The sequence below is a fragment of the Mauremys reevesii genome, linkage group 4 (genome assembly GCF_016161935.1).
Source record: "Mauremys reevesii isolate NIE-2019 linkage group 4, ASM1616193v1, whole genome shotgun sequence".
NCBI lineage: Eukaryota > Metazoa > Chordata > Testudines > Geoemydidae > Mauremys > Mauremys reevesii.
In genome coordinates this window covers 56,101,998-56,124,276 of record NC_052626.1, presented here as the reverse complement: position 1 = coordinate 56,124,276, position 22,279 = coordinate 56,101,998, and the positions used below count along the sequence as shown (strand labels likewise).

The following is a 22,279-nucleotide window of genomic DNA, read 5'->3' as shown; positions in this document are numbered from 1 at the left end:
GTGCTGTGAATACATCATAAAGAAGCAAAAAAAGTGACAGTCTCAATTTTCCCCCTCATTCCCTACTACAAATTATTTAATTGGTTTGGAAAATGACAAGTTGCCATGAACATTTCACTAGCAGAGATACAAATGAGAGGTCTACAGGGACTGTTAAAAGTGCACAATTAAATTATTTCTACTCAGCCCCTATCCATCCATCCTACGTCATCTGTTTGGCTAGAGGATTCCTTTAAATAGGGGTGACCAGGAGAGTCATAATGGAAAAAATAGTTATGTTCAGCCAGGGCTGGCACCAGCACAGCATGCGGCTTCTTTTTTTTTTTTCGCAGCTTGGGGCGGCAAAAACGCTGAAGCTGGCCCTGTATTCAGAATTTTTGGCAAAAAATAGCATCAAACTATGGTAGATTACTTTTGGCCTAATTGAATGAAAGCACATTTTGTTGCCACAATCAAAGCTTTATTTTTCCACTGGCTCATCAAACCACATACTACTGTGTCTTTATTAATATGGGCTAGTCTATGTTAAATAAATTTGACCATTAATTATGAACCCTGATAAAAAAAAACAATTATGTTACAGCACAAATCTTCATAAATTTTATAGTGCTATTGTATTTTAAATTCCTTAAAATATCTTGCCTCTTATAAAACAAACCCTTGAGCCAGATGTTTCAGACAGTTTGCACAGTTAAAGAAAACGATGATTCAAATGAAATTTCTCACCCAAATCAGCTCAGAAATGTAGGCCAAACCCTTTAAAAAGGAACAAATGCCAAGTTCTGCTCTTCATGACAAACACTGTGGAGCTGCAGGTCAGGATCCGCAGCCCCAACCAGCCTGGGTGTCCATGCAATAGGTTTTGGCCACTACCTCAGGATATGGAGGAGAATGGTGGATGTGGCCTGCTGCTCCCCAATACACAGGGTTATGGTTGACTCACTTCACACTATATGGAAACCCACTCTCCATGCCCACAGCCCACCTTTCTAGGGTGAGCTGCTGCAGTAGCGTAGCTAGTGGGGTGCAGGGGAAGCAGCTGCTTCCACTTAGCACATTTTCAAAAAACCCACTCTCCATGCCCACAGCCCACCTTTCTAGGGTGAGCTCACTGAGCTGCACAGAACTCCAACCGACACAGGAAAAGTCCACCTGCATAGGGTCTCTTGTTTTTATCTTGCATGTCACTGCAGAAAGTTGTAAGCTGTTTTGGGCCACATGTGCCCATGTAGAGAGCATCAGAATTTGGTCCTACAGAATGAATTTGCTTCATACAAAAACATAGTAACAAATATACAGACAGAAGGTTAAATAGGATCAGTAAATGGGGGAAACTATGCATATTTAGTGCTTACATGTAGCATGACAGGCATATCACAGTGGGGCAGGCCCTTGTCAGAAACTCCCTTTTTCAGCCATTGTAGATGAGATATCACCAAGACAACATTACTTGGTGTCCAAAGCAGGTGCACACAAACCTCCACATTCTCCTCTTGTCAATGAAATCTATAGATTAGCACCACAGTTAGCCTCAAAAGAGAGGGTAATTACAAAACAGAGGCTAGATTTAGGGATTTAAATCAAGGAACAATAAAGGCCCAGATTGGAGAACTGCATAGTATACGACTTTTGCAAGTCTACCAGGAACATTTGCATACACATAAAACAATTGTTCACAGCCTAAGGGCTATAAGGTAATGAAAAGAAACATAATATAATGCAACGTAAGAAAATAACTACCTTCAATGCTCTGTGGACCCACTAGATTCATAGCCTGGTGTGCTGGATATTCTACTCGGGGTCTGGCAATGCCCAATTGTTCCATAACCCCATGAAGGAGTCTTTGAATATCTGCTTCGGAAACTCTATCTGGGGTCCTAGGACTGTGACTAGAAGCCAAAGCCAATCCAAATGCTAGCAAAAATACCATGTTATAAAGCAACGTAGTTGTCATTCTGATGGCCATTTTTAACCTGTGAAAATAAAATACATTAAATAGATGATAAATGATAAAGTGAGTAAAATACTGACTGCATATCTCAAATAACTTGTTAGGTCAGCTTCCATTATCAGCTAAAAGAATTTTTCAAACAGGGAGGTGAAATTTTGGGGGAGAAAATTGTGGGAGTCAGTAAACTTTATTTCTGCATAGCATTGATTCATAGCATTTATTAATTACCTTTCTGCCATAATAAAACAAAATGGACTCACTGATTCACTTGGAAAACTGAAAGGTTAAAAATTAGCTAGGTAAAGTTAGAATGTGTGGTTCTTCCTTCTCCCCTGGTTTAATTTAGTATTTTAAAGTATGTCATAAAGCTACGGTGGGAATACTAGGAATTGCTCCATTTTGTGCTGTGCTTTTCAAACTTTACTCTTCCACTTGCTCTAAGAAATGAAATACTCACCGTTTTTTTTAAAAATGGGTTGTATAACATTTTTACCTCCCTCACAGATTGACAACCCATCACACACGCTCCCTCTCTCTCTTCATTTCTCCCCATCTAGAACAAACAGGCTTCATTTATTCCACTTGAATACGTTTCACCAAATGGCTGCTCTGCCCGCATGAGACAGGCACAGAATCCAGTAATGTCATTCTCTTTATAAGACTACGTTTTAAACAACCTGTTTGTCCTTTTTGGTCAGCTGCTGTCGTAGGAAAATGGATTTATTAGTGTATTGGTTATGTTAACGAAAGTCTATATTATATACTTGCCCTGATTTTCCAAACCAGAGACTTAAAGTTCTGTTTCTCCCTTTATGGTATTTTTTCCCTAATATAATAATGCACAGTAAAATGGCCTTGAGCCCTGAGGTAATAATGACAGAGAAATCCCACCTAAAAAAAATTGGAAAGAGAGAGAGAAATTCTCCTCCTCCCTGTGTGTGGCTCCAGAATGCCTCACATCCCTGCTCTGTCACTTGATCGCCAGGAGAGCTTCACTCCACTCACTAGCAACAACCTTGGACATTTGAAAGAAAAACGGATCCTTTCAGGCTACTAGATAGAAAAGGGGTAAGCTCCTGTGTGTGTGTCTGTCACGCACGCACAGCCTGCGCCCCTCCTCTCCGGCCCCAGTAGAATCCTGAACTTAAAACGCCCCCGAAAGCCCTCGCGGATTATTCCCTGTGCGCTGCGCTAACCCCATCCGCAGGGCTGAGCAGCATCGGGGTAGGAAACACCTGCCCCTCCCCCGCGCCCCACCCAACCCTTTCAGCCCGCTCCTCTGCCTGCAAGCAGCCCTGGGGGCCGCCCCGGCTGAGGCACAGGCGAGGTGCGCGGCACTCACCGCCCGGCGCTGGGGAAGGCAGCTCTCGCTGGGCAGCTGTGGGGTGGCACCGGCTGACTGAGGCGCCGAGCAGAAGGAGGCGGCGGCCTGTGCTGTGACCATCCATGCGCAGTCCCAGCCCCCTTCCCCCGTCCCTGCGGCAGGTGCGGGGGGAAGGTTGCCATGTCAGCAGCATCCATTTCAGTGAGAAGCTGCCGCACAGGGACATAGCAGGGCCAATCGGCTCCCTCTACACACACACGGCAGCCTAGGCACCAAGCACCCTCTGTATACACCACACTGTGTGTGGGTCACGCAGGCCAGACATACAAGAGCTGACCTCCCCCCAGCTACCCACCCAACATGGTGAAGTGTGTGCATATAGTTCATATATACACCCACACACAATGTGCATTCATTCAGTCACACACATACCACACACACACCGACTGCATGGTGCAAAAAACACAAACCAGTCGGTGAAAATCTGGAGATAGGTAACATATCCATGATATGAAGCAAATAAAAAGGAAGTTAGATGCATTATACAACAGGATATTTCTTGATTAGTACCAAAGGAAATGGCAGAAACCCAAGATTGCTTAAATCTTAACTGGACAAATCAGAGTAGATCTCAGTCCTGCAGTGGGGAGGGAGTACATGATGTGATTGAGAGTTTTCCACAGCCAATTTATGTGGGGCTATAGTATTTTGCATGTAATGGCATTAAATGTCATGTGAAATTAGTGCATTAATTCTAATAGAATCCTACAAAACTCCAGGTGAAATGGAAAATTTGAAGGAGAATGGTAATTTGGCAGAGTGAATGTAGAAGTGTCCTTATATTTGTGGAGTATTCTGGATATTGAGATAAGAAAGGCCTTTGGGGTGAGGGACGGTATTATCGTAGCCCCTAGAGCCTTCTCTGGAGGTCCTTATTTGCCTGGCCAGCTACCACCCCTTAATGGCTACCTTAGACTAGCTGAGAGCATGAAACAATGTTGCCACAGGCAAAGACTCTGGCAGTCGAGTTGTGAAGGTTTATGCCAATCAGCCTCCATAACTGGAGGCACGGCATGAATAGCATACCAAGATGTTTTGCCATACTTCCATTGACTTATTTTAATGTTCTTTAGGGGGCACGTTGTGTTGTATGGAGGGTCCTACCTTTCCCCTAAGGAAGCATGGGGGAATTTGGTTCAGTTCACAAACCTTCTCACAGGTGGTGAAGTAGGCATCTATATCTCCCTCCCTCCCTCCTGGAATGAGGCCAACAATTTAGCCCCTATTGTCCCTGCAAGGTAGGCACCCCAATGGTCTCTCCCTACTTACCATTCTCTGTTGTCTCTCATTCCTCTGCTTCTCCATATGCAGTTCAAGTTGTTGCTGCTCTTCATTATCCTTGTTCGTTTTCCCACTCTCTGGTAGTAACCAGGGTCTCAATCTCCAGACTCTGCTTCTCTACATAGAGCCTCTCTGCATCTAGCTTTAGCCTTTGCCACTCCAACGCCAGAGATGGGGAACTGGCCCATGCAGATACCCGGCTGCTGTGGCTAGTAGCTACTGTTCTTGGGCTCTCTTAGACTCCTGCCTGGGTGTGGACCTCAGCTCTAGGCCCAAACATCCTGCTTCAGCCATGCAATCAGCTGTGCCTTAACTTCACAGTGCTTAGCCCTCTCACCCACACAGCTCAGCTATGCCCTTCTTAGGGAGGTGGGTATAGGCCATTTTCTTGCTATTTCCTCTGTTTTTAGTGCTGCGAGTCACTTATTGCAAAATACGTTTGGTACATTAAGTAACCAGCCTTTGCTTCCAGTCACATATCCACAGGGTCTAAGTCCAGTGGAGGTTCCCAAACTTTAACAACTTGTGAACCCCTTTCTCTAAAATGTCACGTCTCGCGAACCCCCTCCTAAAAAATGAATATTTCCAGAGATTTTCTCCTTTACCTGAGTATAAACTATAAAAGCAGTGATCTTGGAAATATGAAATTTGTTTGACATGCTTATTGCATACTATTTATTATTTATCATTACAGTATTTTTATTACATTATGAAAATGGCAACACTCTTCCAAGATCTCACTTTGTATCACTTTGAATAAGCCTGTTATAAGACAAGGCTCCTATGTTTCATCAAGGAGTATCAGATGTGAAACGGCATGAAGGTATTTAAGAAGCCAACTCAAATTGTTCCTCCTACACAAGCATTCAGGTCTTGAGCAGTCCAGGCAAACAACGCATGTTATAACAAAGCTTAAACTTGTTATTCATAATTTTTAAAAACAATAGTAGCTGCCTATTTCATTTTAAAAACAGCAAAAAATATCCACCCCCCCTTTCCATTTCTTATAAGGAGTCTTAAAGTTTAAATCTCCTCAGCGTGATACATATGCTTGCTTTGATCTGCTTAGTTCTTGGAAGTCCAGGGGCTCCGGGCTGCTGGCCCAGTGCTGCCTGGGGTCCCTAGGGACAGCTCTGTCTGCTGTTAGAGAATGTTTCCCCCCCCCCCCCCAAGGGCTCCCTGTAACATTTCACGAACCCATTTGGGAACCACTGATCTAGTCTATACCTCAGCCTGTCACCAGTCTCTTGGGAGTGACCCCTTTAACGTGTCAGGCCCCAAGGACCTACACTGTTCTGTAGGAGCAGGACTGGGGCCTCCAAGACTCAGACTGGATCTTTGGTGCCAGAGATCCTTGTTTCTCTCTGTGGCTCCCTGCAGTTAATCCAGACTCCTGCAGGAGGGTTATGCTGTACCCCTTCAATGCTCCCAGTATTTACAGCGACACAAGCAGCCATTCCAAAACAAGGTAACTATTTATTAGTCACCCAGCACACTGAACCTGGAAGTCCTTAGGTTAGCAAAGAGAGGCAGCAGTTATGCCACAGCCCATCCAATCCAAGCTGCGGTGGACTCCATCTCTCACTTTGGCTCCTTGGCCCCTGTGCCCAGGTCAGAGCTTCCAGCCTCTTCCAGAAGCCTATTCTTTATCGTCCCCTGGTCACAGTTCAGTCCTTTTCTCCCCTAGGTTGGGCCATATTGAGTTCACATTTCCTTCCTTCCCCCCACCCCAAGCTTCCTACTATTATCATTATCATCATCAGCGATCCCTCGATTCAAGGATGATCTCTACCACGGATTTACATATGGGGCCTGTGATGACTCAGGTATCTGATCCTGGAACCACAGATCTGCCCGCAGTAGGAACAGACATTTCCCTAGCGGGCCAGCTGCCTGCTGGGAGAAAGTTCTCTTTTTTCTTCCTTCTCTCTCTTTTCAGCTTTGAAGGCAAGGCGCTTCTCCTGGAAGAAGGCCACTGCCTGATGGAGGACGTGGCGCCATTGGGATCGGTTGGTGGCTTACTCCTCCCAGCTTGTGATGTCCACATCAGTTTTCTTGAGATATGCTACAAAGACACACTGAAAGTGTTTCCTCTGACAACCATGGGATTTCTGACCATGTGTGAGCTGAGAGTTGAGGAGTTGTTTTGGGAGGCAAGAGTCTGGCATCTGCACACAATGTCCAGCCCAGCAGAAATGGTGCATGAGGATCATTGCTTCAATACTGGTGACTTTGGCTTCACTGAGGATGCTGGTGTTAGTGCAGCAATCTTCCCACTTGATGTGAAGAATCTTCTGGAGGCATCATTGGTGGTACCTCTCCAGCCTCTTGAGGACCTGTCGATAGGTCACTCAGGTTTCGCATCCATAAAGGAGTGTAGGAATAACAATTGTCTTATACAGCTGGATCTTGGTGTCCTGCTGTAGATCCTGTCAATTCATAAATCATTGGAGCTTGCATTGTCTCTTTGGATCCCTTGCTGATCTGGATCCGTTTCAGCCAGTTCCTTAACAACTCAAAGGAAGATCTCATTCATTCCCACTCGTCTGCCCTGACAGAAGCACCATTTAGGGAGGGCAGGGGTGCACCTGCCCCCCCACCCCCGAGTTTTGTACCAGAGGTCTGCTTGTAGCCCATGCCCCAGCTCAAGCTCTTACCTGCAGCACAGTGCAGCAAGGCCCCTCCTCCAGAAGCTGGGGTTCTCCAACTACTGCCACTGCAGTCAGTTTCCTCTGCTGCGCTAGCTCACCCACTACGCCTGCTCATCTGCCTCCACCAATCAGCTGCTGAGATGATACGGAGTGACTTAACTGGCCTGGGGCAAAGAGAAGGGGGTTGGTCCCTGGGAGAGGCAATGACCAGGGCCTCTGCAGGTGGGGAAGGCAAGGAAGGGGTCAATCAGCATGGGAGCAGGAGCACAGGGGCCCCAGTGGTGGTGGGAAGAACACAGGGCCCCTAGGCTTGGGGAGGGGGAAGGGGAGTCATTCTCCAGGAAAAGGGAGAGGTGAGGGCATACAGCTGGCCCCTGAGGGAGGGAGTAATGAGTGTGAGAGGAGCAGCTGAGGGGGAACAGTTCCTGGGGCAAGGATCCTCAGGGAGTGGGGAGCTAGGAGCAGGTAAGTGGGTCTTGGAGTCAGTTTACCCTCATAGACTTTAAGGTCAGAAGGGACCATTATGATCATCTAGTCTGACCTCTCAAAGAAGCAGGGAGCACCCCCCACTTCTCTTTGAGAAGACACTGGGGCCAGACCTTTCTGGTCGAGAGCCACCATGGCCAGCAGTGGTTGCAGCTTCAAGGACAGGTGTGTGTCCATGCTGTGCTTCAACTTCTGCCAGCAGGTGCTGAGCTTGCGGGGGATGAAGGCTGTGCTACAGGCCAATACAAAGATTGACCTGTAATCCACTGACATCCTACACCCAGGTAAATCCCCTTCAGCTACCACCAGTGGGCATCTCAACAGCTGACTAATGTTACAGTAGCCCCTAAAGACCTTAATCAGTAGTCCTCCATTGTGCTAGACACCATACAACCATTAAGGTGGCCCAGTTCCTGCCCCACAGATGTCAATCTAATCCTTATAATTCCCTATGGTAGGCAGGCAGACAGGCAAGTATAATTATTCCCATTTTACAGCAATAGGAACCAAGGCACAGCATCCAAACAGAAAATGGTACTTAAAAAAAAAACACATATATACAAACTCTGACTAACAAACAAGACTTCTTTTCTCAATTTTAAAATGAGGAATTTTCTTGGTGTTTGGTTTTAAATATTCCCCCGTGAGAACTACAAAATCACTGTAGGATTGTGCTTAAGAGCCTTCTGGAAAGTAACTAGCCTTTAAACAGAAGTGAAAGTGACTTGAAAGTGTCAGTTTTGATCCTGTTTACAGTCAGTTTCTAATCTATTATTATTTGTAGTAGGGTAACATGCCTAGAGCCCCAGCTAGGTGCAGTATAAACTCAGAGGCCTTTCCCTGGTAGGATGTATCCAAAAGTTAAATGAGCTATTCCAGTCTTGGTGAACTGCAAAAAGTAAGTAGCCTAAATGATAGAAAGTAATCTAGATTTTTCTACAATTGTTGTATTCAAGAGTTAGTAAAAATATACCTATTACAATTTTAAATCTAACCAGTGTCCCTTAAAAGTGACTTGCCACAAGATGTCAGAAAAAACATGTTAATATTAAAGCAGGAAAGGATCATATCCCTGATCCCTATTCTGCTACTCTATCCTCAAGACTGCACTCTCCTAGCTAATTGCTTAGCAGTAGTTACAAGCACCATGACCTGTTTGTTAAGGCACAGCAGGAGCTACACTAGAAGGTATTTGAGCTAGAGAGATTATGTGAAACTTACTAGTCATACAGTTATGACTCCCTCTGAAAACAGCATACAAGATGTGGCACTGTAGTGAAAACACTGGAAGCTATTTCACACTATCAGCTAGCAGAGCAAAGGGCTTGATGGCAAGGCTAAAGAGCTATTCCTTTCTGTTGAGGGTCTTGGTTTTGGAAAAATATTCAAGATTTTGCATAGCGCTTCAGAAGAACTGCAACATGAAAACCTAAATTTATCAAGTGCCATGGAATTAGTAGGAAGAAATACTGCTGCTTTTCAACAAATGAGAACATCTGAGAACCAATGGAAGGAGTTGTGAAGCTAAAATCATTGCCAAGGAACTTGAAATTGTTATTCCAGGTCAGGAAGTCGCAACTGCTGAGCACAGCAGTACAAAAGACCATCTAAAATAATATCCTTCAAGCTGGCCTTGTTTTTTGTTTCTAGTACACTGGGCCTGTCATCTACAGATGGTCCCAAGAGCACTCAAGAATCTATAATATGATTTCTACTATCCTGTTCTGGACAGAATTCTTGCTGAGCTTGATAGATGATTCACCTCCAACTGGAGTTTGCTTTCTGCACTGCTTGTGACCCAGAGTGAAAATTTTCTTGATTATGAGAAACTGAAAATAATTGCAGATTCACGAGGCACCTAATTTTGGTGATCTGGATAGAGACTTCAAAGTTGCCAAGAAGCACATTGCGCATGCACACATACAAGTACTTCAATTTTTGAATTCTGGAATGTTCTCAATGACTTACCAAGGGGTTACCAGCCTGCAGTGTACTGTAGATAGTGGGGTGAACCATCCAGTTTCTACAGCATCAAATGAGAGGTACTTCTCTGTGCTCAAGAGAGTAAAAGACTACTTAAGATCCACAATGGGAGATAGGCACTTAAGCGACTTGCTAATTTTAGCCTGTGAATGTGAAGCTTCAAAACACTTAGATAGCAACAAGACCATTGACAGTTTTGTCAAGATGAGACCACAGTATTATCCATTGTTTTAGCTTGTCTGAAGTGTTGTTTTCAATAATTTATTTACCTTTAAACATATCTGGAACAAATTAACAGTCTAATTCTTCTCGTCACAATTTGGAACATAAGCCATTTAAAAATACAATTGCAGGAGTAAAAAGATTTTAAGCAGATTTTATTTCTCTGCTAAAGATAGCATACAAAGTATCAAAGCTGTGTTTCTGATATCTATGTTAAGGCTCTAAAATGGATACCTTGAGGCTTGGGATTAAGAATATCTTGCTGTATTATCTCCTGATTGTTCTAAACTGAAGTTAAAATTTAGAGTTTTCCAGTGCCTAAGTAGCCCCTGGAATCACAGTTAAAGTTGCCCCTGTACCAAAATCTGAAATGGCACCGAGAGCAAACAATCCTTTTTCCCCACCAGGCAGCAATACAATGTGTAGAAAACTGAAGCACACAGACTTTGTAAAAGTATCATAAAAAGTTCCCACTTCACCACATCTGGGTTTTATCATCTTCAGTGTGCCAAATATAGTTTAATGGCGCCCAGCAAAGCAATAAATTGCCCGTAAGCAGCATCTGGCTGAGTAGGACACAGAAAAGGCCTAGAGCTAGATAAAGCAAAAGAGGCTGGGAGAAGCAACCATATTTGTGGCAAATTTGAATATCTGTCCCTTTGAATGTGCAGGTACCAGATTTGTTACATGTAGCCAGGATGTTGCAACTCTTAAAAATCTATCCAGAAGCAGATGAAAAAGCTGGCACTTTACCAGATGTCCCTCAATGGCTGCCTGTGAGTGAGTGAAATCTAAGGCCTGGTCTACACTGGGGTGGGGGGAAAAATACGAGAATAGCGTAGCTGAAGTCGACGTATCTTAGATCAAATTAAAATTACTTACTTCATGTCCTCGCGGCGCTGGATCGATGGCCACCGCTCCCCAGTCGACTTTGCTTCCGCCTCTCACACTGCTGGAGTTCAGCAGTCGACAGGAGAGCGATTTATCGTGTCTACACTACACGTGATAAATTGATCCCCGATAGATCGATCGTCGATCTTGGCAATTAAAAACCACTAAGCAGGCTAGTGCTAGCTGACTCAGGTTCAGGGGTGGTTTAACTGCAGTGTAGACATTTGGGCTCAGGCTGGAGCCCATGCTCTAGGACCCTGCAAGGTGGAACAGTCCTGTAGCTCAGGCTGCAGCCTGAACCTGAACATCTACACTGCAGTAAAACAACCACTTAAGCCTGAGTCCCTTAGCCTGAGTCAGTTAGCACAGGCCAACCCCATATGTCTAACTGGGGTGCAGACATACCCTAAGAAGTTGAGGGCTCTGTAGGATAGAACTCAAGGGCCTGAAACTTAGGTACTTGACCATATACTTCTTGGGCCATAGCTTTCTCTTGCACTTGTGAGTACTTACTTGTGCTCCAGCCATCTTGCTATAAAAGAGTGTGCTGCTAGGGCAGTCAATATAAAGGCTATTTAGCTTTGGACCTCACTCCTCTCCATAAGCTAAAAGAGCCCAAATCTGTTGAAGTTTAGAACACAGTGAGAAGCATATCTATTCTCCCTGGCTTTTAGAGAGAGCACAGCATTAGGAGAATGAGGACTTTTCATGGCCTATTTTCTGCCAGGCTTTTGGTGGTCAGAGGTTTGGTGAAAATGATGGAGTTGTAAAGATTGTGTTTTTAAGTATAGTCAAGAGGATGTAGAACCCTGGATAGGACTTTAAAAAAAAAAAAAAAGTACACAGAAACTATGACAAATGTCTCAAATGCCCTTAGTCTTTTTTTCTCTAGGATATGGAATCAGTGTGATAGAAAGAACATTCACAAACAACGGACAAAAAAAGCTTTTAGACTCAAAGCCAAGCACATACCAAAATCTCTTAAATTCTGCCAGCAAACAAGCTACACATACAAAAATCAGTAATGGAAAAGTTTCAAGTTTTTACTCTTAAATAATTTTACAACAAATATGACAGACGTAAACAGTTTAATGCTAAGATAGATGTAAACATCTGTTTGTGCAAATGAACTTTTAACAGTATGGCTTTTTACTTTTGTCTTCCATTATTTCAGTGACAGTGTACTTTAATCTACTTTTGCATCATATGATTAGCTACATAAAATTGCTCCAGAAAAAAATTAATAGCCTCATACATGCTATTAACATTATTTTACAGCTTGACTGCAAAATGAAGATATCAGGTAAACAGAACACACCCATGCTGCCAAGTATACTGTACAAAGATTTTTAAATACTTCATTATCTAATTGCATATTTGTTTTCCATATGCTCAACTATTTCTCCAATTTGTGTGCACGCATGCTTAGATGGGTGCATTTTTTGTCTATGCAGATATATTCCTATCTAGTGGGAAAAAAGCCACAGGTACCCTGACTTACACCAAAAGCAATATATACCCTGGCCACACAGGAATTGGAGCAATAGTGAAGTCTACACTGATACTGAAGTTTGAACACTGACAAGTCTCTTTTTGACTGTAGTGTTTTAACACATTAAGAGAATTAAGACAAGTACAGTAAATGGAAAAGTTTCACGTTTTGATGGTCAGCAATAAGCCATTTTGCTTTTGGATGTGTTGGTTTTGTTTTTAAATATCTAGCAATTGTCTCTTAAAGAAATACTACTACTCTCTTGACTAGAAGCGGCAAGATTTTGAAATGCTTCAGGCTTGCCTGTTATTTCTAAAAAGATCTGACTCAGTGTCTGAGATACCGATACATAACCTATTGTAACTTATTTGTATAAGTTTTTAAACTAGATTTTTCTAATTTTTAAAAATCTAGTCAAAATTAAAATGAGCAGCTGACTAGTAATCATAAGAAGCTAAAGTAAATGGAAAAATCCCTAATATCATACAGAGAATAAAGTTTACTTGTACAAGTTAAAAAGAAAAAAATCCTATTTTACAAAAAAGCAGAACTAAGAATCACATACAGACAATTTTCTCAAAAAGAATGTTAAGGTAGTTCTAGAACAATTAAGTCAATAGTCAAATTAGTACTTATAAGTCTACAGGTTTAGCAGTTGGCAGGAGTTTTGCTTTTGATATTGGATTCTTTGGAGATCCCCTGTATCGAGCCTTTTCTTTTCCTGTAGCACTTTTCCTGAGGGTACTTTTATCTGGTGTAGCAATCGGAATGTTTATACTCGAGTTCATTTTTACAGCATGTTTTGGTGCTTCATGATTGGTTAGATCTTCTAGAACAGATTTTGATGGGTTACCAATAGTCACTTTCTGTTTGCAGATTCTAACTGTTTTCACAGAAGCATCAGCCTGCTCTAGCGGATTTATCAATTTTGAAGATCTGCATGCCAAGTCTAGTTCAGATAATGTAGAAACTTGTGTGTGTGTAGTTTCACAATAGAGCAATGAAACTGTGGAATTCTTTGAGAACTTTTCTGTACAGGAGGATAGTGCAGTATCATAGCTTACTGATTTAACAAGAGGAGAACAAACATCACCAGGTTTTGCCAACTTACAGCTTACAGATTGTCTGTTAGAGTCTAAGAGGGAGTTTATCCTTCTTACAGACTGGCGGACAGGAGTACGTTGAAACTTAAGAGGTGGTTTAGTTTTGCTTGCAGAACATGGATCGTTTAATGAAAGTTTGTTGAACCAGTGTACATGGTCAGAAACCTTTCCATGGTCAGAAACTGGTAAAGTTTTAGGTACAGTATCATAACCTCCAGTCTTCAAGTTCTGTTTGCCAGGTCTGTTTCTAGACTCCAACAACTTCGAGACAGGGAGCTCCCTGGCAGCAGGAGGCTTAGTATTATCTTTTTCTGAATTACGGGATTTCAGCTCGTAATCTTCAGCAACTCTTTCTGACTGTTCCAGTTCCTCACCCTCTTTTCTTCTGAGGGAATCTATTTTCTTTAAATTATCTTTTGAATAACTGTTCTGAAAAGTCAATCTGTCCTCTCTGGACATTACCTGAGGCATACTAAATTCTGGTTCATCTTCCATGCCCAATTTCTGTGTGTGAAGTTCAATCTCGATAGGATTTTGGAAGCAAGTTTCCTCCACAACCTTGATTTCATCTTTACTTGATTGATATTTGTTAGTGGCATAAGATTTATTAGCAAACTGGTTAAACTGATCCTTGGATTTATCAGCTGCAGTTTCAACAAGGTCCTTCTCTGGACTAACCCCTGTCAGACAGGGAGTTTCAGTTAACTTTTCTTCTATTAAATCTGATACAGAAGACTTTGCATCATCTATTAAATTTTGAAGATTGCTTCCAGATTCAGAAAATGCTTTTTTAATTTTAAATAATGTTTCTGTAGTCAAGTTATTCTCATCCTCCCTTAGACTATTATCTTGCTTATGATTTGCAGTAGTGGACCTGAAGTCATCTGGAATGGCAGGTGGCTTTCCAACTACAAGAACAGGTTCTGAAAAACAGCCTTCTGTTTCAAGATATCCCATCAGACTTGCCTCATTGTTGCTGGTGCCATGAGAATCTGTAATACTGGGTCCATTCCAAGACATTCGGTAATTTGCTTTATCACATTTTGGAGTTAGCAAGTTCTCCTCCGACTTGCTCATTATTTGTGAACCTTGAAATAAGTTTGATAGAATTATTTGTTTAAAATATTGGTTAGCCTTAGTATTCATAGAACATTAACTAAACCAGACAAAAAACTCTTGCCGACAACTAAAGTTATTAAAACATTAAGAGTTTAAAGGCCATGCCATTTACTGAAATTGAGACTTATATTATTTTCTTTCAAAGAGATGAAAGTCCTTCATAAACAGGTTACAATATTAAAGAGAGCAATTAGGTTCAAATGTCAAAGAAGCAAGGCATGATATAATGCAAATATTAGTTTTTATAGATTAAAAAACTGGTCTCTAAATAGCTAATATAAATTATCCATTGCTTTCTAAGAACCTTTAATATTGTCTAACTGCTTTTCACTTTACCAGCTCACTTTCAGTGCTTTCAATAACTAAAGATATCAAAACAATCATTAGGATTTTAAGCTATCCTTACCCCCACAAAAATACAAGCTCTCTTTTTTTAGTTATATTCAGCAAGTATTGCAAGACATTTACCTTTCTTTGAGAATTTTTCACTGACACATGTGCTGAAAAGTGTATCTGTCTTTACAGATTCAACTCTGTTTTCCAAGTCTTGTTGACTTGCAAGTCGCCGGCCAATATTTTCAGATCCTTTACCAACTGGACATCCAGTTAAAACATTCTTGGGGGGGGGAGGAAAAAAAGAAAACTAATCTTAATCTTTTTAAAAAGCTGAACATGGGGAAGTCATTTACATCTTGTTACTTTCTAGGCCTTTTTCATTTTGACATCTGCAATTCAGGAAATACTTTTCCAATTTGCAGCAACTGCTAAAAGTGAACTACTTAAATATTAATTAAAAAATTTTTAGTAAGTCAGACCTGATTTTATAGTTCTGGACCGTATAGTATATGGAACTCTCTACACTTTTCCTTAAATATTAATTGGTCTTTCTTGAAAATAATATACGTCCAAAAAAGGTTTTCAAAATTTTCTCTTTAGCAGATCCCTAAAAAAATTTCAAATGGAGGTGCAGACCCCTTTGGAAATCTTAGGCTTAGTCTGCAGACAATAGGCGGAAAACCACTGCCATAGAATAAGCTACAAGAAAGAGTAATAAGATAGTAGAAGTGTACTTACTACATCTTTGCTGCTTTTTCCCAGACTAAATTTCAGACGTAATGACCTGCGAACCATTTCTTTTCGGCTAATCTTTGGAGAGAAGCAACCAGTTTTTCCTGATTCAACCCTGAAAAGTTGATTTTTTTTTTTTTTTAAAGTGCATGGAAAGATAAATTCAGTATATTCCTTTCTTTACAATTTATATTCTTCTACACCCTTTATTTTGAACTTTTAGTGCAATAGTGCTCTGCAGTAGTGCTTCACAGAAAGAAATCTGGTAAGCATAAATACAATAATTTAAAATACTAGAAAAAGGACCAATGAGGTTCTATTTAAAATACTGTGTAAAGTTCTGACACTAACAAGGTGATGCTCAAGAAATTGAACAAGTACAAAGAGCAAATAGAGTAATACAAAAAACTCCAAGATCTTTATTAGGGCTGTCAAGCGATTAAAAAAATTAATTGCACTGGTAAATAGAATACCATTTATTTTAAATATTTGTGGATGTTTACTATATTTTCAAATATATTTATTTCAGTTACAACACAGAATACAAAATGTACAGTGCTCAGTTTGTATTTATTTTTTATTACAAATATTTGCACTGTAAAAAACAAAAAAAATTGTATTTTTCAATTCACATCATACAAGTACTGTAGTGCAATCTCTATCATGAAAGTTCAACTTACAAATGTAGAATTATGTACAGAAAAACTCTATTCAGAAATAAAACAATGTAAAACTTTAGAGTCTACAAGTCGACTCAGTCCTACTTCTTGGTCTGCCAATCATTCACACAAACAAATGCTGCTTCTTGTTTACAATGTCACCTGAAAGTGAGAACAGGCATTCGCATGGCACTTTTGTAGCCGGCGTTGCACAGAATTTACGTGCCAGATGTGCTAAAGCAGGGGTTGGCAACCTTTCAGAAGTGGTGTGCTGAGTCTTCATTTATTCACTCTAATTTAAGGTTTCGCTTGCCAGTAATACATTTTAACATTTTTAGAAGGTCTCTTTCTATAAGTCTATAATGTATAACTAAACTATTGTTGTATGTAAAGTAAATAAGGTTTTTAAAATGTTTAAGAAACTTCATTTAAAATTAAATTAAAATGCCGAGCCCCCCAGACTGGTGGCCAGGATCCAGGAAGTGTTAGTGCCACTGAAAATCAGCTCGTGTGCTGCCTTCGGCACGCATGCCATAGGTTGCCTAGCCCTGTGATGAAGATTCATATGTCCCTTCATGTTTCAACCACCATTCCAGAGGACATGCTTCCATGCTGATGATGGGTTCTGCTTGATAATCCAAAGCAGTGCGGACTGACGCATGTTCATTTTCCATCATCTGAGTCAGATGCCACCAGCAGAAGGTTTATTTTCTTTTTTGGTGGTTTGGGTTCTGTAATTACCACATCAGAGCATTGCTCTTTTAAGACTTCTGAAAGCATGCTCCACACCTCGTCCCTCTCAGATTTTGGACGATATTCAGATTTTTAAACCTTGGGTCGAGTGCTGTAACTATTTTTAGAAATCTCACATGGGTACATCTTTACGTTTTGTGAAATCTGCTGTGAAAGTGTTCTTAAAATGAACGTGTGCTGGGTCATCATCCGAGATGGCTAGAACATGAAATATATGCAGAATGCATGTAAAACAGAGCAGGAGCCATACAATCCTCCCCCCAAAGAGTACAGTCACAAATTTAATTGGCGCATTACTTTTTAAATGAGCATCATCAGCATAGAAGCACATCCTCTGGAATGGTGGCAGAAGCATGAAGGGGCATACGAATGTTTAGCACGTCTGGCAAGTAAATACTTTGCAACGCCAGCTACAAAAGTGCCATGCGAACATCTGTTCTCACTTTCAGGTGACATTATAAATAAGAAGCAGGCAGCAGTATCTCCCGTCAATGTAAACAAATTTGTTTGTCTTAGCAAGTGGCAGTATAAGAAGTAGGATTGAGGGGACTTGTAGGCTCTAAAGTTTTACACAGTTTTGTTTTTGAGTGGTTATGTAACAAAAAAAAATAAATCTGCATTTGTAAGTTACACTTTCACGATAAAGAGATTGCACTTCAATACTTGTATGAGGTGAATTGAAAAATACTATTTCTTTTGTTTATAATTTTTACAGTGCAAATATTTGTAATAAAAAAATAATATAATGTGAGCACTGTGCACTTTGTATTCTGTGTTGTAGTTGAAATCAATATTGAAAATGTAAAAAAAGCCAAAAATATTTAATAAATTTCAATTGGAATTCTATTGTTATAAGTGCAATTAATCATGATTAATTTTTTTTTAAATCGCAATTGACAGCCCTAATCTTTATTCCCGAAAAAGGAATTAACATTTGTATGCTTTAGAAATGGATGTGACTGAAGTATGATGTACTGAAAATACAGAAACAGAGGGACAGATATTAAAAAGCGGTCAGGACCTACCAAGAACTGAAATAAGCAATTAACAAGTAAACGATTCCTTGACAAGGGACAGTTTTAAAAAAAATACTTTTAAAGCTTATTAGATTTTTTTAAACACTTCCACTATCCCCAAAGAATCAGTGTCTTTAAAATACTAAAAAGTAAAAAGTTAATATTTAGTCCAGTTTAACTGGAATTATAACAAGAGAAAGGAACTTGACTGATTATTCAATTTTTTTTAAAGTATGTGCGCGTGCGTACATGAATGCTTTACTCCATGTTCATTTCAACACAAAACCCAAATGTAATGGCAGTTTGGTATGGACACTTGGCCGCTAAGACCTGGGCAGATCACAAATTCACTTTACATGTGGAAGGACATGAACTTTTCAATATAAAAAACTTTAAAAAAATAATAATAATGTTGAGATTATCTTATCCATAAGACAGAAAAGGGCAATCCTTTTTTGTTTTGCTTTTCAATTTACTTTTAACAGTGTGCACTCTTAGCTTCTGTGAATTAAGACAAGTTACCTGTAAATTTTTTTGCTTGCAATTCTTTTACTTCTTCGATTTCCTGTATTAGATAGATGCTTTTCACTGCTGACTGAGGGAGACAGTGAACTCTGAGATGACTCGAGAGAGACACAAGGGCTTGCTTCAAATTGAGCTACAGGAATAAAAAAAAAAAGTCAGCTGTACATGATAAACAGGTTCTTGTTTAGGTGGTGTGTTCTTATGTTAAAATAAAAACCTCTAATGCCATTTCTATTTATTTTTTTTTAAAGCAAGTGTCTTAGTTGCTAATGGTCAAGGTGAAATTAAGAGTTGAAAAAAAAAACCCACCAAAAAAATCATTTGTTCAGTACAATGTTTTTGAGAGAACTGACACAGAAATAATTCGGTTTGCTTGTAGTCTTGCATAAAAGAAGAGGGGGAATTCACCATACGCAAAAACAACCTTTGTTTTGACACCGAGAGGTGGGAGAACATGTATGCTGCTGGTGTCATATCTTAAATTATTTCCATACAGATTAGTTAGAAGATCATTGTTCAAAAGTTGTCAATATTAAATAAAACACAATCAAAATTAATTTAAGTTTTTGTTTTAAGATTAAAAATGACAAGAGGCACTCTTGATCTTTGACAACACTGGATCAAGTAAAAGTTCTACAACACTTAGCCAGAAGAGAGTTTTTAAAAAGTATAACAATGAAGGATATGGTATTTTATCCATCAGCCTGCACAGAAAGCTAAGCTGTGTTGCTAGCATCTTCTAAAACATTAGTACTTAATCATATCTTCTGTGAAGTACAGCTAACTAAAGAATCGTCACTATTTATGCTGACACTTAGTGCCCTGTTCCTGCTCTGTAAGATCACAACACAATGACAAAGAGGTTAGAAGAACAGGAATAGGTAGTTTATATGTAATTCAACTCAGCTCACAATAAGCAGCCTAATAAGAGTGGGTCTTTATTAAAGACTTAAACATAGCCAGGATAGTGGTCTTGCAGATAAACTCAAATTGTAACATGCAGTGACACAGAATAAGGCAGAGGTGATTGTGAGAGAAAAACTGACAAACCTGGAACAACTAGCCTGGGAACACAGGCAGTATGGAGGAGATGAGGTCAATACAAGCTTGACAAGGGAAGAAAGTACAGTGGGGCAAATTTAAGAAGAGCTTTGAAGCTGAGGACAAGAGGGTTAAATTTGAAGCAATAGAGAATAGGGAGACAGTGGAAGGATTCAGAAGAAAGATTACTTCAGCAGCTGCATTTTGTACAGTGTAAAGGACAATGGTATGTTTAGGAGACCACAGAGAGGAGAATGCAGCAATATTCTAGGCAAGATATGAGAGATTTGACTATGACCTAGATATATGATTTAAGGAGAGAAAAAAAGTAAAAAAGTAAAAAAAAAAAAATACCCTCAAAATTACAGGAGTGAGTAATGGGAAAGATGGTCGTTTTGTGATTAGTGAAATACAGAAGGCTGGGGAGGGAAGAAAAGGAATTCTATTTTGGCCATTTCAGGTAAATGTTCAGAATGCCTAAGTCTTGAAGTCCTCAACTTTCATTGGGTGCTTTTGAAATTTTACCTTTCAAGCTTGTAACAAGATGTTCAAGAGGAGCTGCTACAGAGACAAGCAGAAATGCAGAATTGGATGGATAGAGACAAGTCAGTTATGGATATATAGATATCAGAGAGTTATCAGCACAGATCATAAATGAAGCAATGTGACCTGATAAGATCTCCCACAGAGAAGGTGAAAAGTGCAAGGAACCAAGGTAATTAAATTGTTATTTGAATGCAATTGCTCTTCTATGGACTACCCACTAAGAGCAATAGATTTCAAGTCATTAACAGCACAAACTGAAAGCCTTCAAGCTACAATGTAAGTCACTGTACCTGATGCTGGTGTTGAGGCACTGCTAAAAAGGCTACTTGAGAGCAATTCAAAAGCAAAATTATGCTTCAGGGACCGCCTTTTCTTGCTAGAGAAGCCTTGAGAAGAATCAGTTGGAAGTTTACGCTTGGTGCTTGGAGTAAGAATCAATGGAGTCACTGATGGAAAGACTACAATTAATAAAGCTGTACCTGCAATAAGAGCTTAAAGTTGAGAGCATATGAAGTTAAATGCTATATTATTTGTAAGTCAGCTTTGTTTCTCCAGAAGCAGTTATTCAAAACTGAACCAAAACACATGCATTTTAAAACAGGAATGCCACTCAAATAGCTTCAATAAATTTTCCATAAGAAAGTCCAAAAAACAAGTTAATATAGGTGGGAAGAGTTTTAGCTGCAGTCTTCATTGCAAGAAAACAGTTACCTTTTGCAAGTTTATAAAGGGACAGAGCAAAGCAAGATGATAAATATGTTTGAATTTAAGCATAAATTCATTCTCTAATACTCAATGTGGCTGCATGCTACCCTACTGTACTCAAGCCTTAGTTTTATTAGATAAAAGCAGATTAATGTATAGTCCTAGAACTGCTCAGTGCTAGCAGCTCTAAGACTAAATGCAGTATCCTCACTGAAAATGTAACTATATTCAATTTTGACCAGAAACTTTGTTTAGAAACTGGTACCTCTTTGAAATAAAACTAAATTCATAATCTTTAGTTTCAGCCTTGTTATAATATAGTCCACAAGTCTAAAGATACTGCATGAGGCTCTGTTTAGTGCAAACAAACACTAAATACCTACCATTTCTGTCTCGCTGAGGTGTAGTGGAGGGTGTTCTGTTAGATTTAAGTTTATTCAATGCTCCACTAACAATATCTGAAATGCAAGACATACCAAGCAATCAAGCTTTACTATTGAGTTGTCTTGCTCTATTTTTTAAAAGAGATATGATTTTATGTGAAAGAGGCACCATCAATGACAAAGATACCAGAGTAGTCTCCGTGCTATTTGTTTTAAAACATTTTTAAAGGGAAAATATGGGCAGCATTATCTCCTGTAAATGTAAACAAATTTAACGATTGGCTGAACAAGAAGTAGGATTAAGTGGACTTGTAGGCTCTAAAGTTTTGCATGGTTTTGTTTGAGTGCAGTTATGAAACAATCAAAAAAAATCTACATTTTTAAGTTCCATTTTACGAAAAAAATTACACTACAGTTCTTGTCTGAGGTGAATTGAAAAACAGTTTCTTTTATCATTTTTACAATGCAAATATTTGTAATAAAAAATATAAAGTGAGCAGTGTATACTTTGTATTCTATGTTGTAATTGAAATCAATATATTTGAAAATGTAGAAAAACATCTAAAAATATTTAATAAATTTCAATTGTTATTTGATTGTTTAACAATGTGATTAATCACAATTTTTTTGAGTTAATTGCATGAGTTAACTACAATTAATTGACAGCGTTAATATATAAATTATTATTAACACCCATCTACCCTAATAATTAACACCCATCTATCAAGGATTTTTTTGGAAATAATAAAATTCTACCCAGTATGCATAGGAAAGGACTAACAGACCCTTCCTTCTCAAATGACTTTATCAACAGGTTTAATTGGGGAGCATTTCAGAGATATTAGTGCATCTTCAAATAGTTTGCAGACTGATTTAACTAAATTGGATTAGAAACCAATAAGGTTAAATTGGTCCAATATTTATGAGTGCTTAAATCAATTTAGTTTAATTTGTTGAATGGAAAGGGCTACTAGTACAATTCTCATCGTTGTTTCAGATCTTCCAAGTAATGTAATAGAT

General features: G+C 39.6%; 1 protein-coding gene across 7 annotated transcripts in view; it reads right to left on the bottom strand.

Moving 5' to 3' along the window:
* Positions 1-22,279, bottom strand: part of LOC120404588 (neuroendocrine protein 7B2) — a 75,322-nt gene that overhangs the window by 43,655 nt on the left and 9,388 nt on the right. Inside the window, exons 7-12 of one of the 7 annotated variants that reach the window (XM_039537384.1) lie at positions 21,260-21,334; positions 20,462-20,617; positions 18,582-18,717; positions 15,638-15,746; positions 15,032-15,179; positions 11,727-14,532 (exon numbers count right to left, since the gene is read on the bottom strand). In XM_039537384.1, coding sequence (XP_039393318.1) covers positions 12,974-14,532; positions 15,032-15,179; positions 15,638-15,746; positions 18,582-18,717; positions 20,462-20,617; positions 21,260-21,334 — 2,183 coding nt within the window. In that variant the 3' untranslated portion in view covers positions 11,727-12,973. Of the gene's footprint in view, positions 1-1,740; positions 1,974-2,408; positions 2,427-2,842; positions 3,059-3,293; positions 3,510-7,273; positions 14,533-15,031; positions 15,180-15,637; positions 15,747-18,581; positions 18,718-20,461; positions 20,618-21,259; positions 21,335-22,279 lie in introns of those variants that run through there. The other 6 variants (XM_039537385.1, XM_039537386.1, XM_039537391.1 and 3 more) reach the window with 6 other exon arrangements.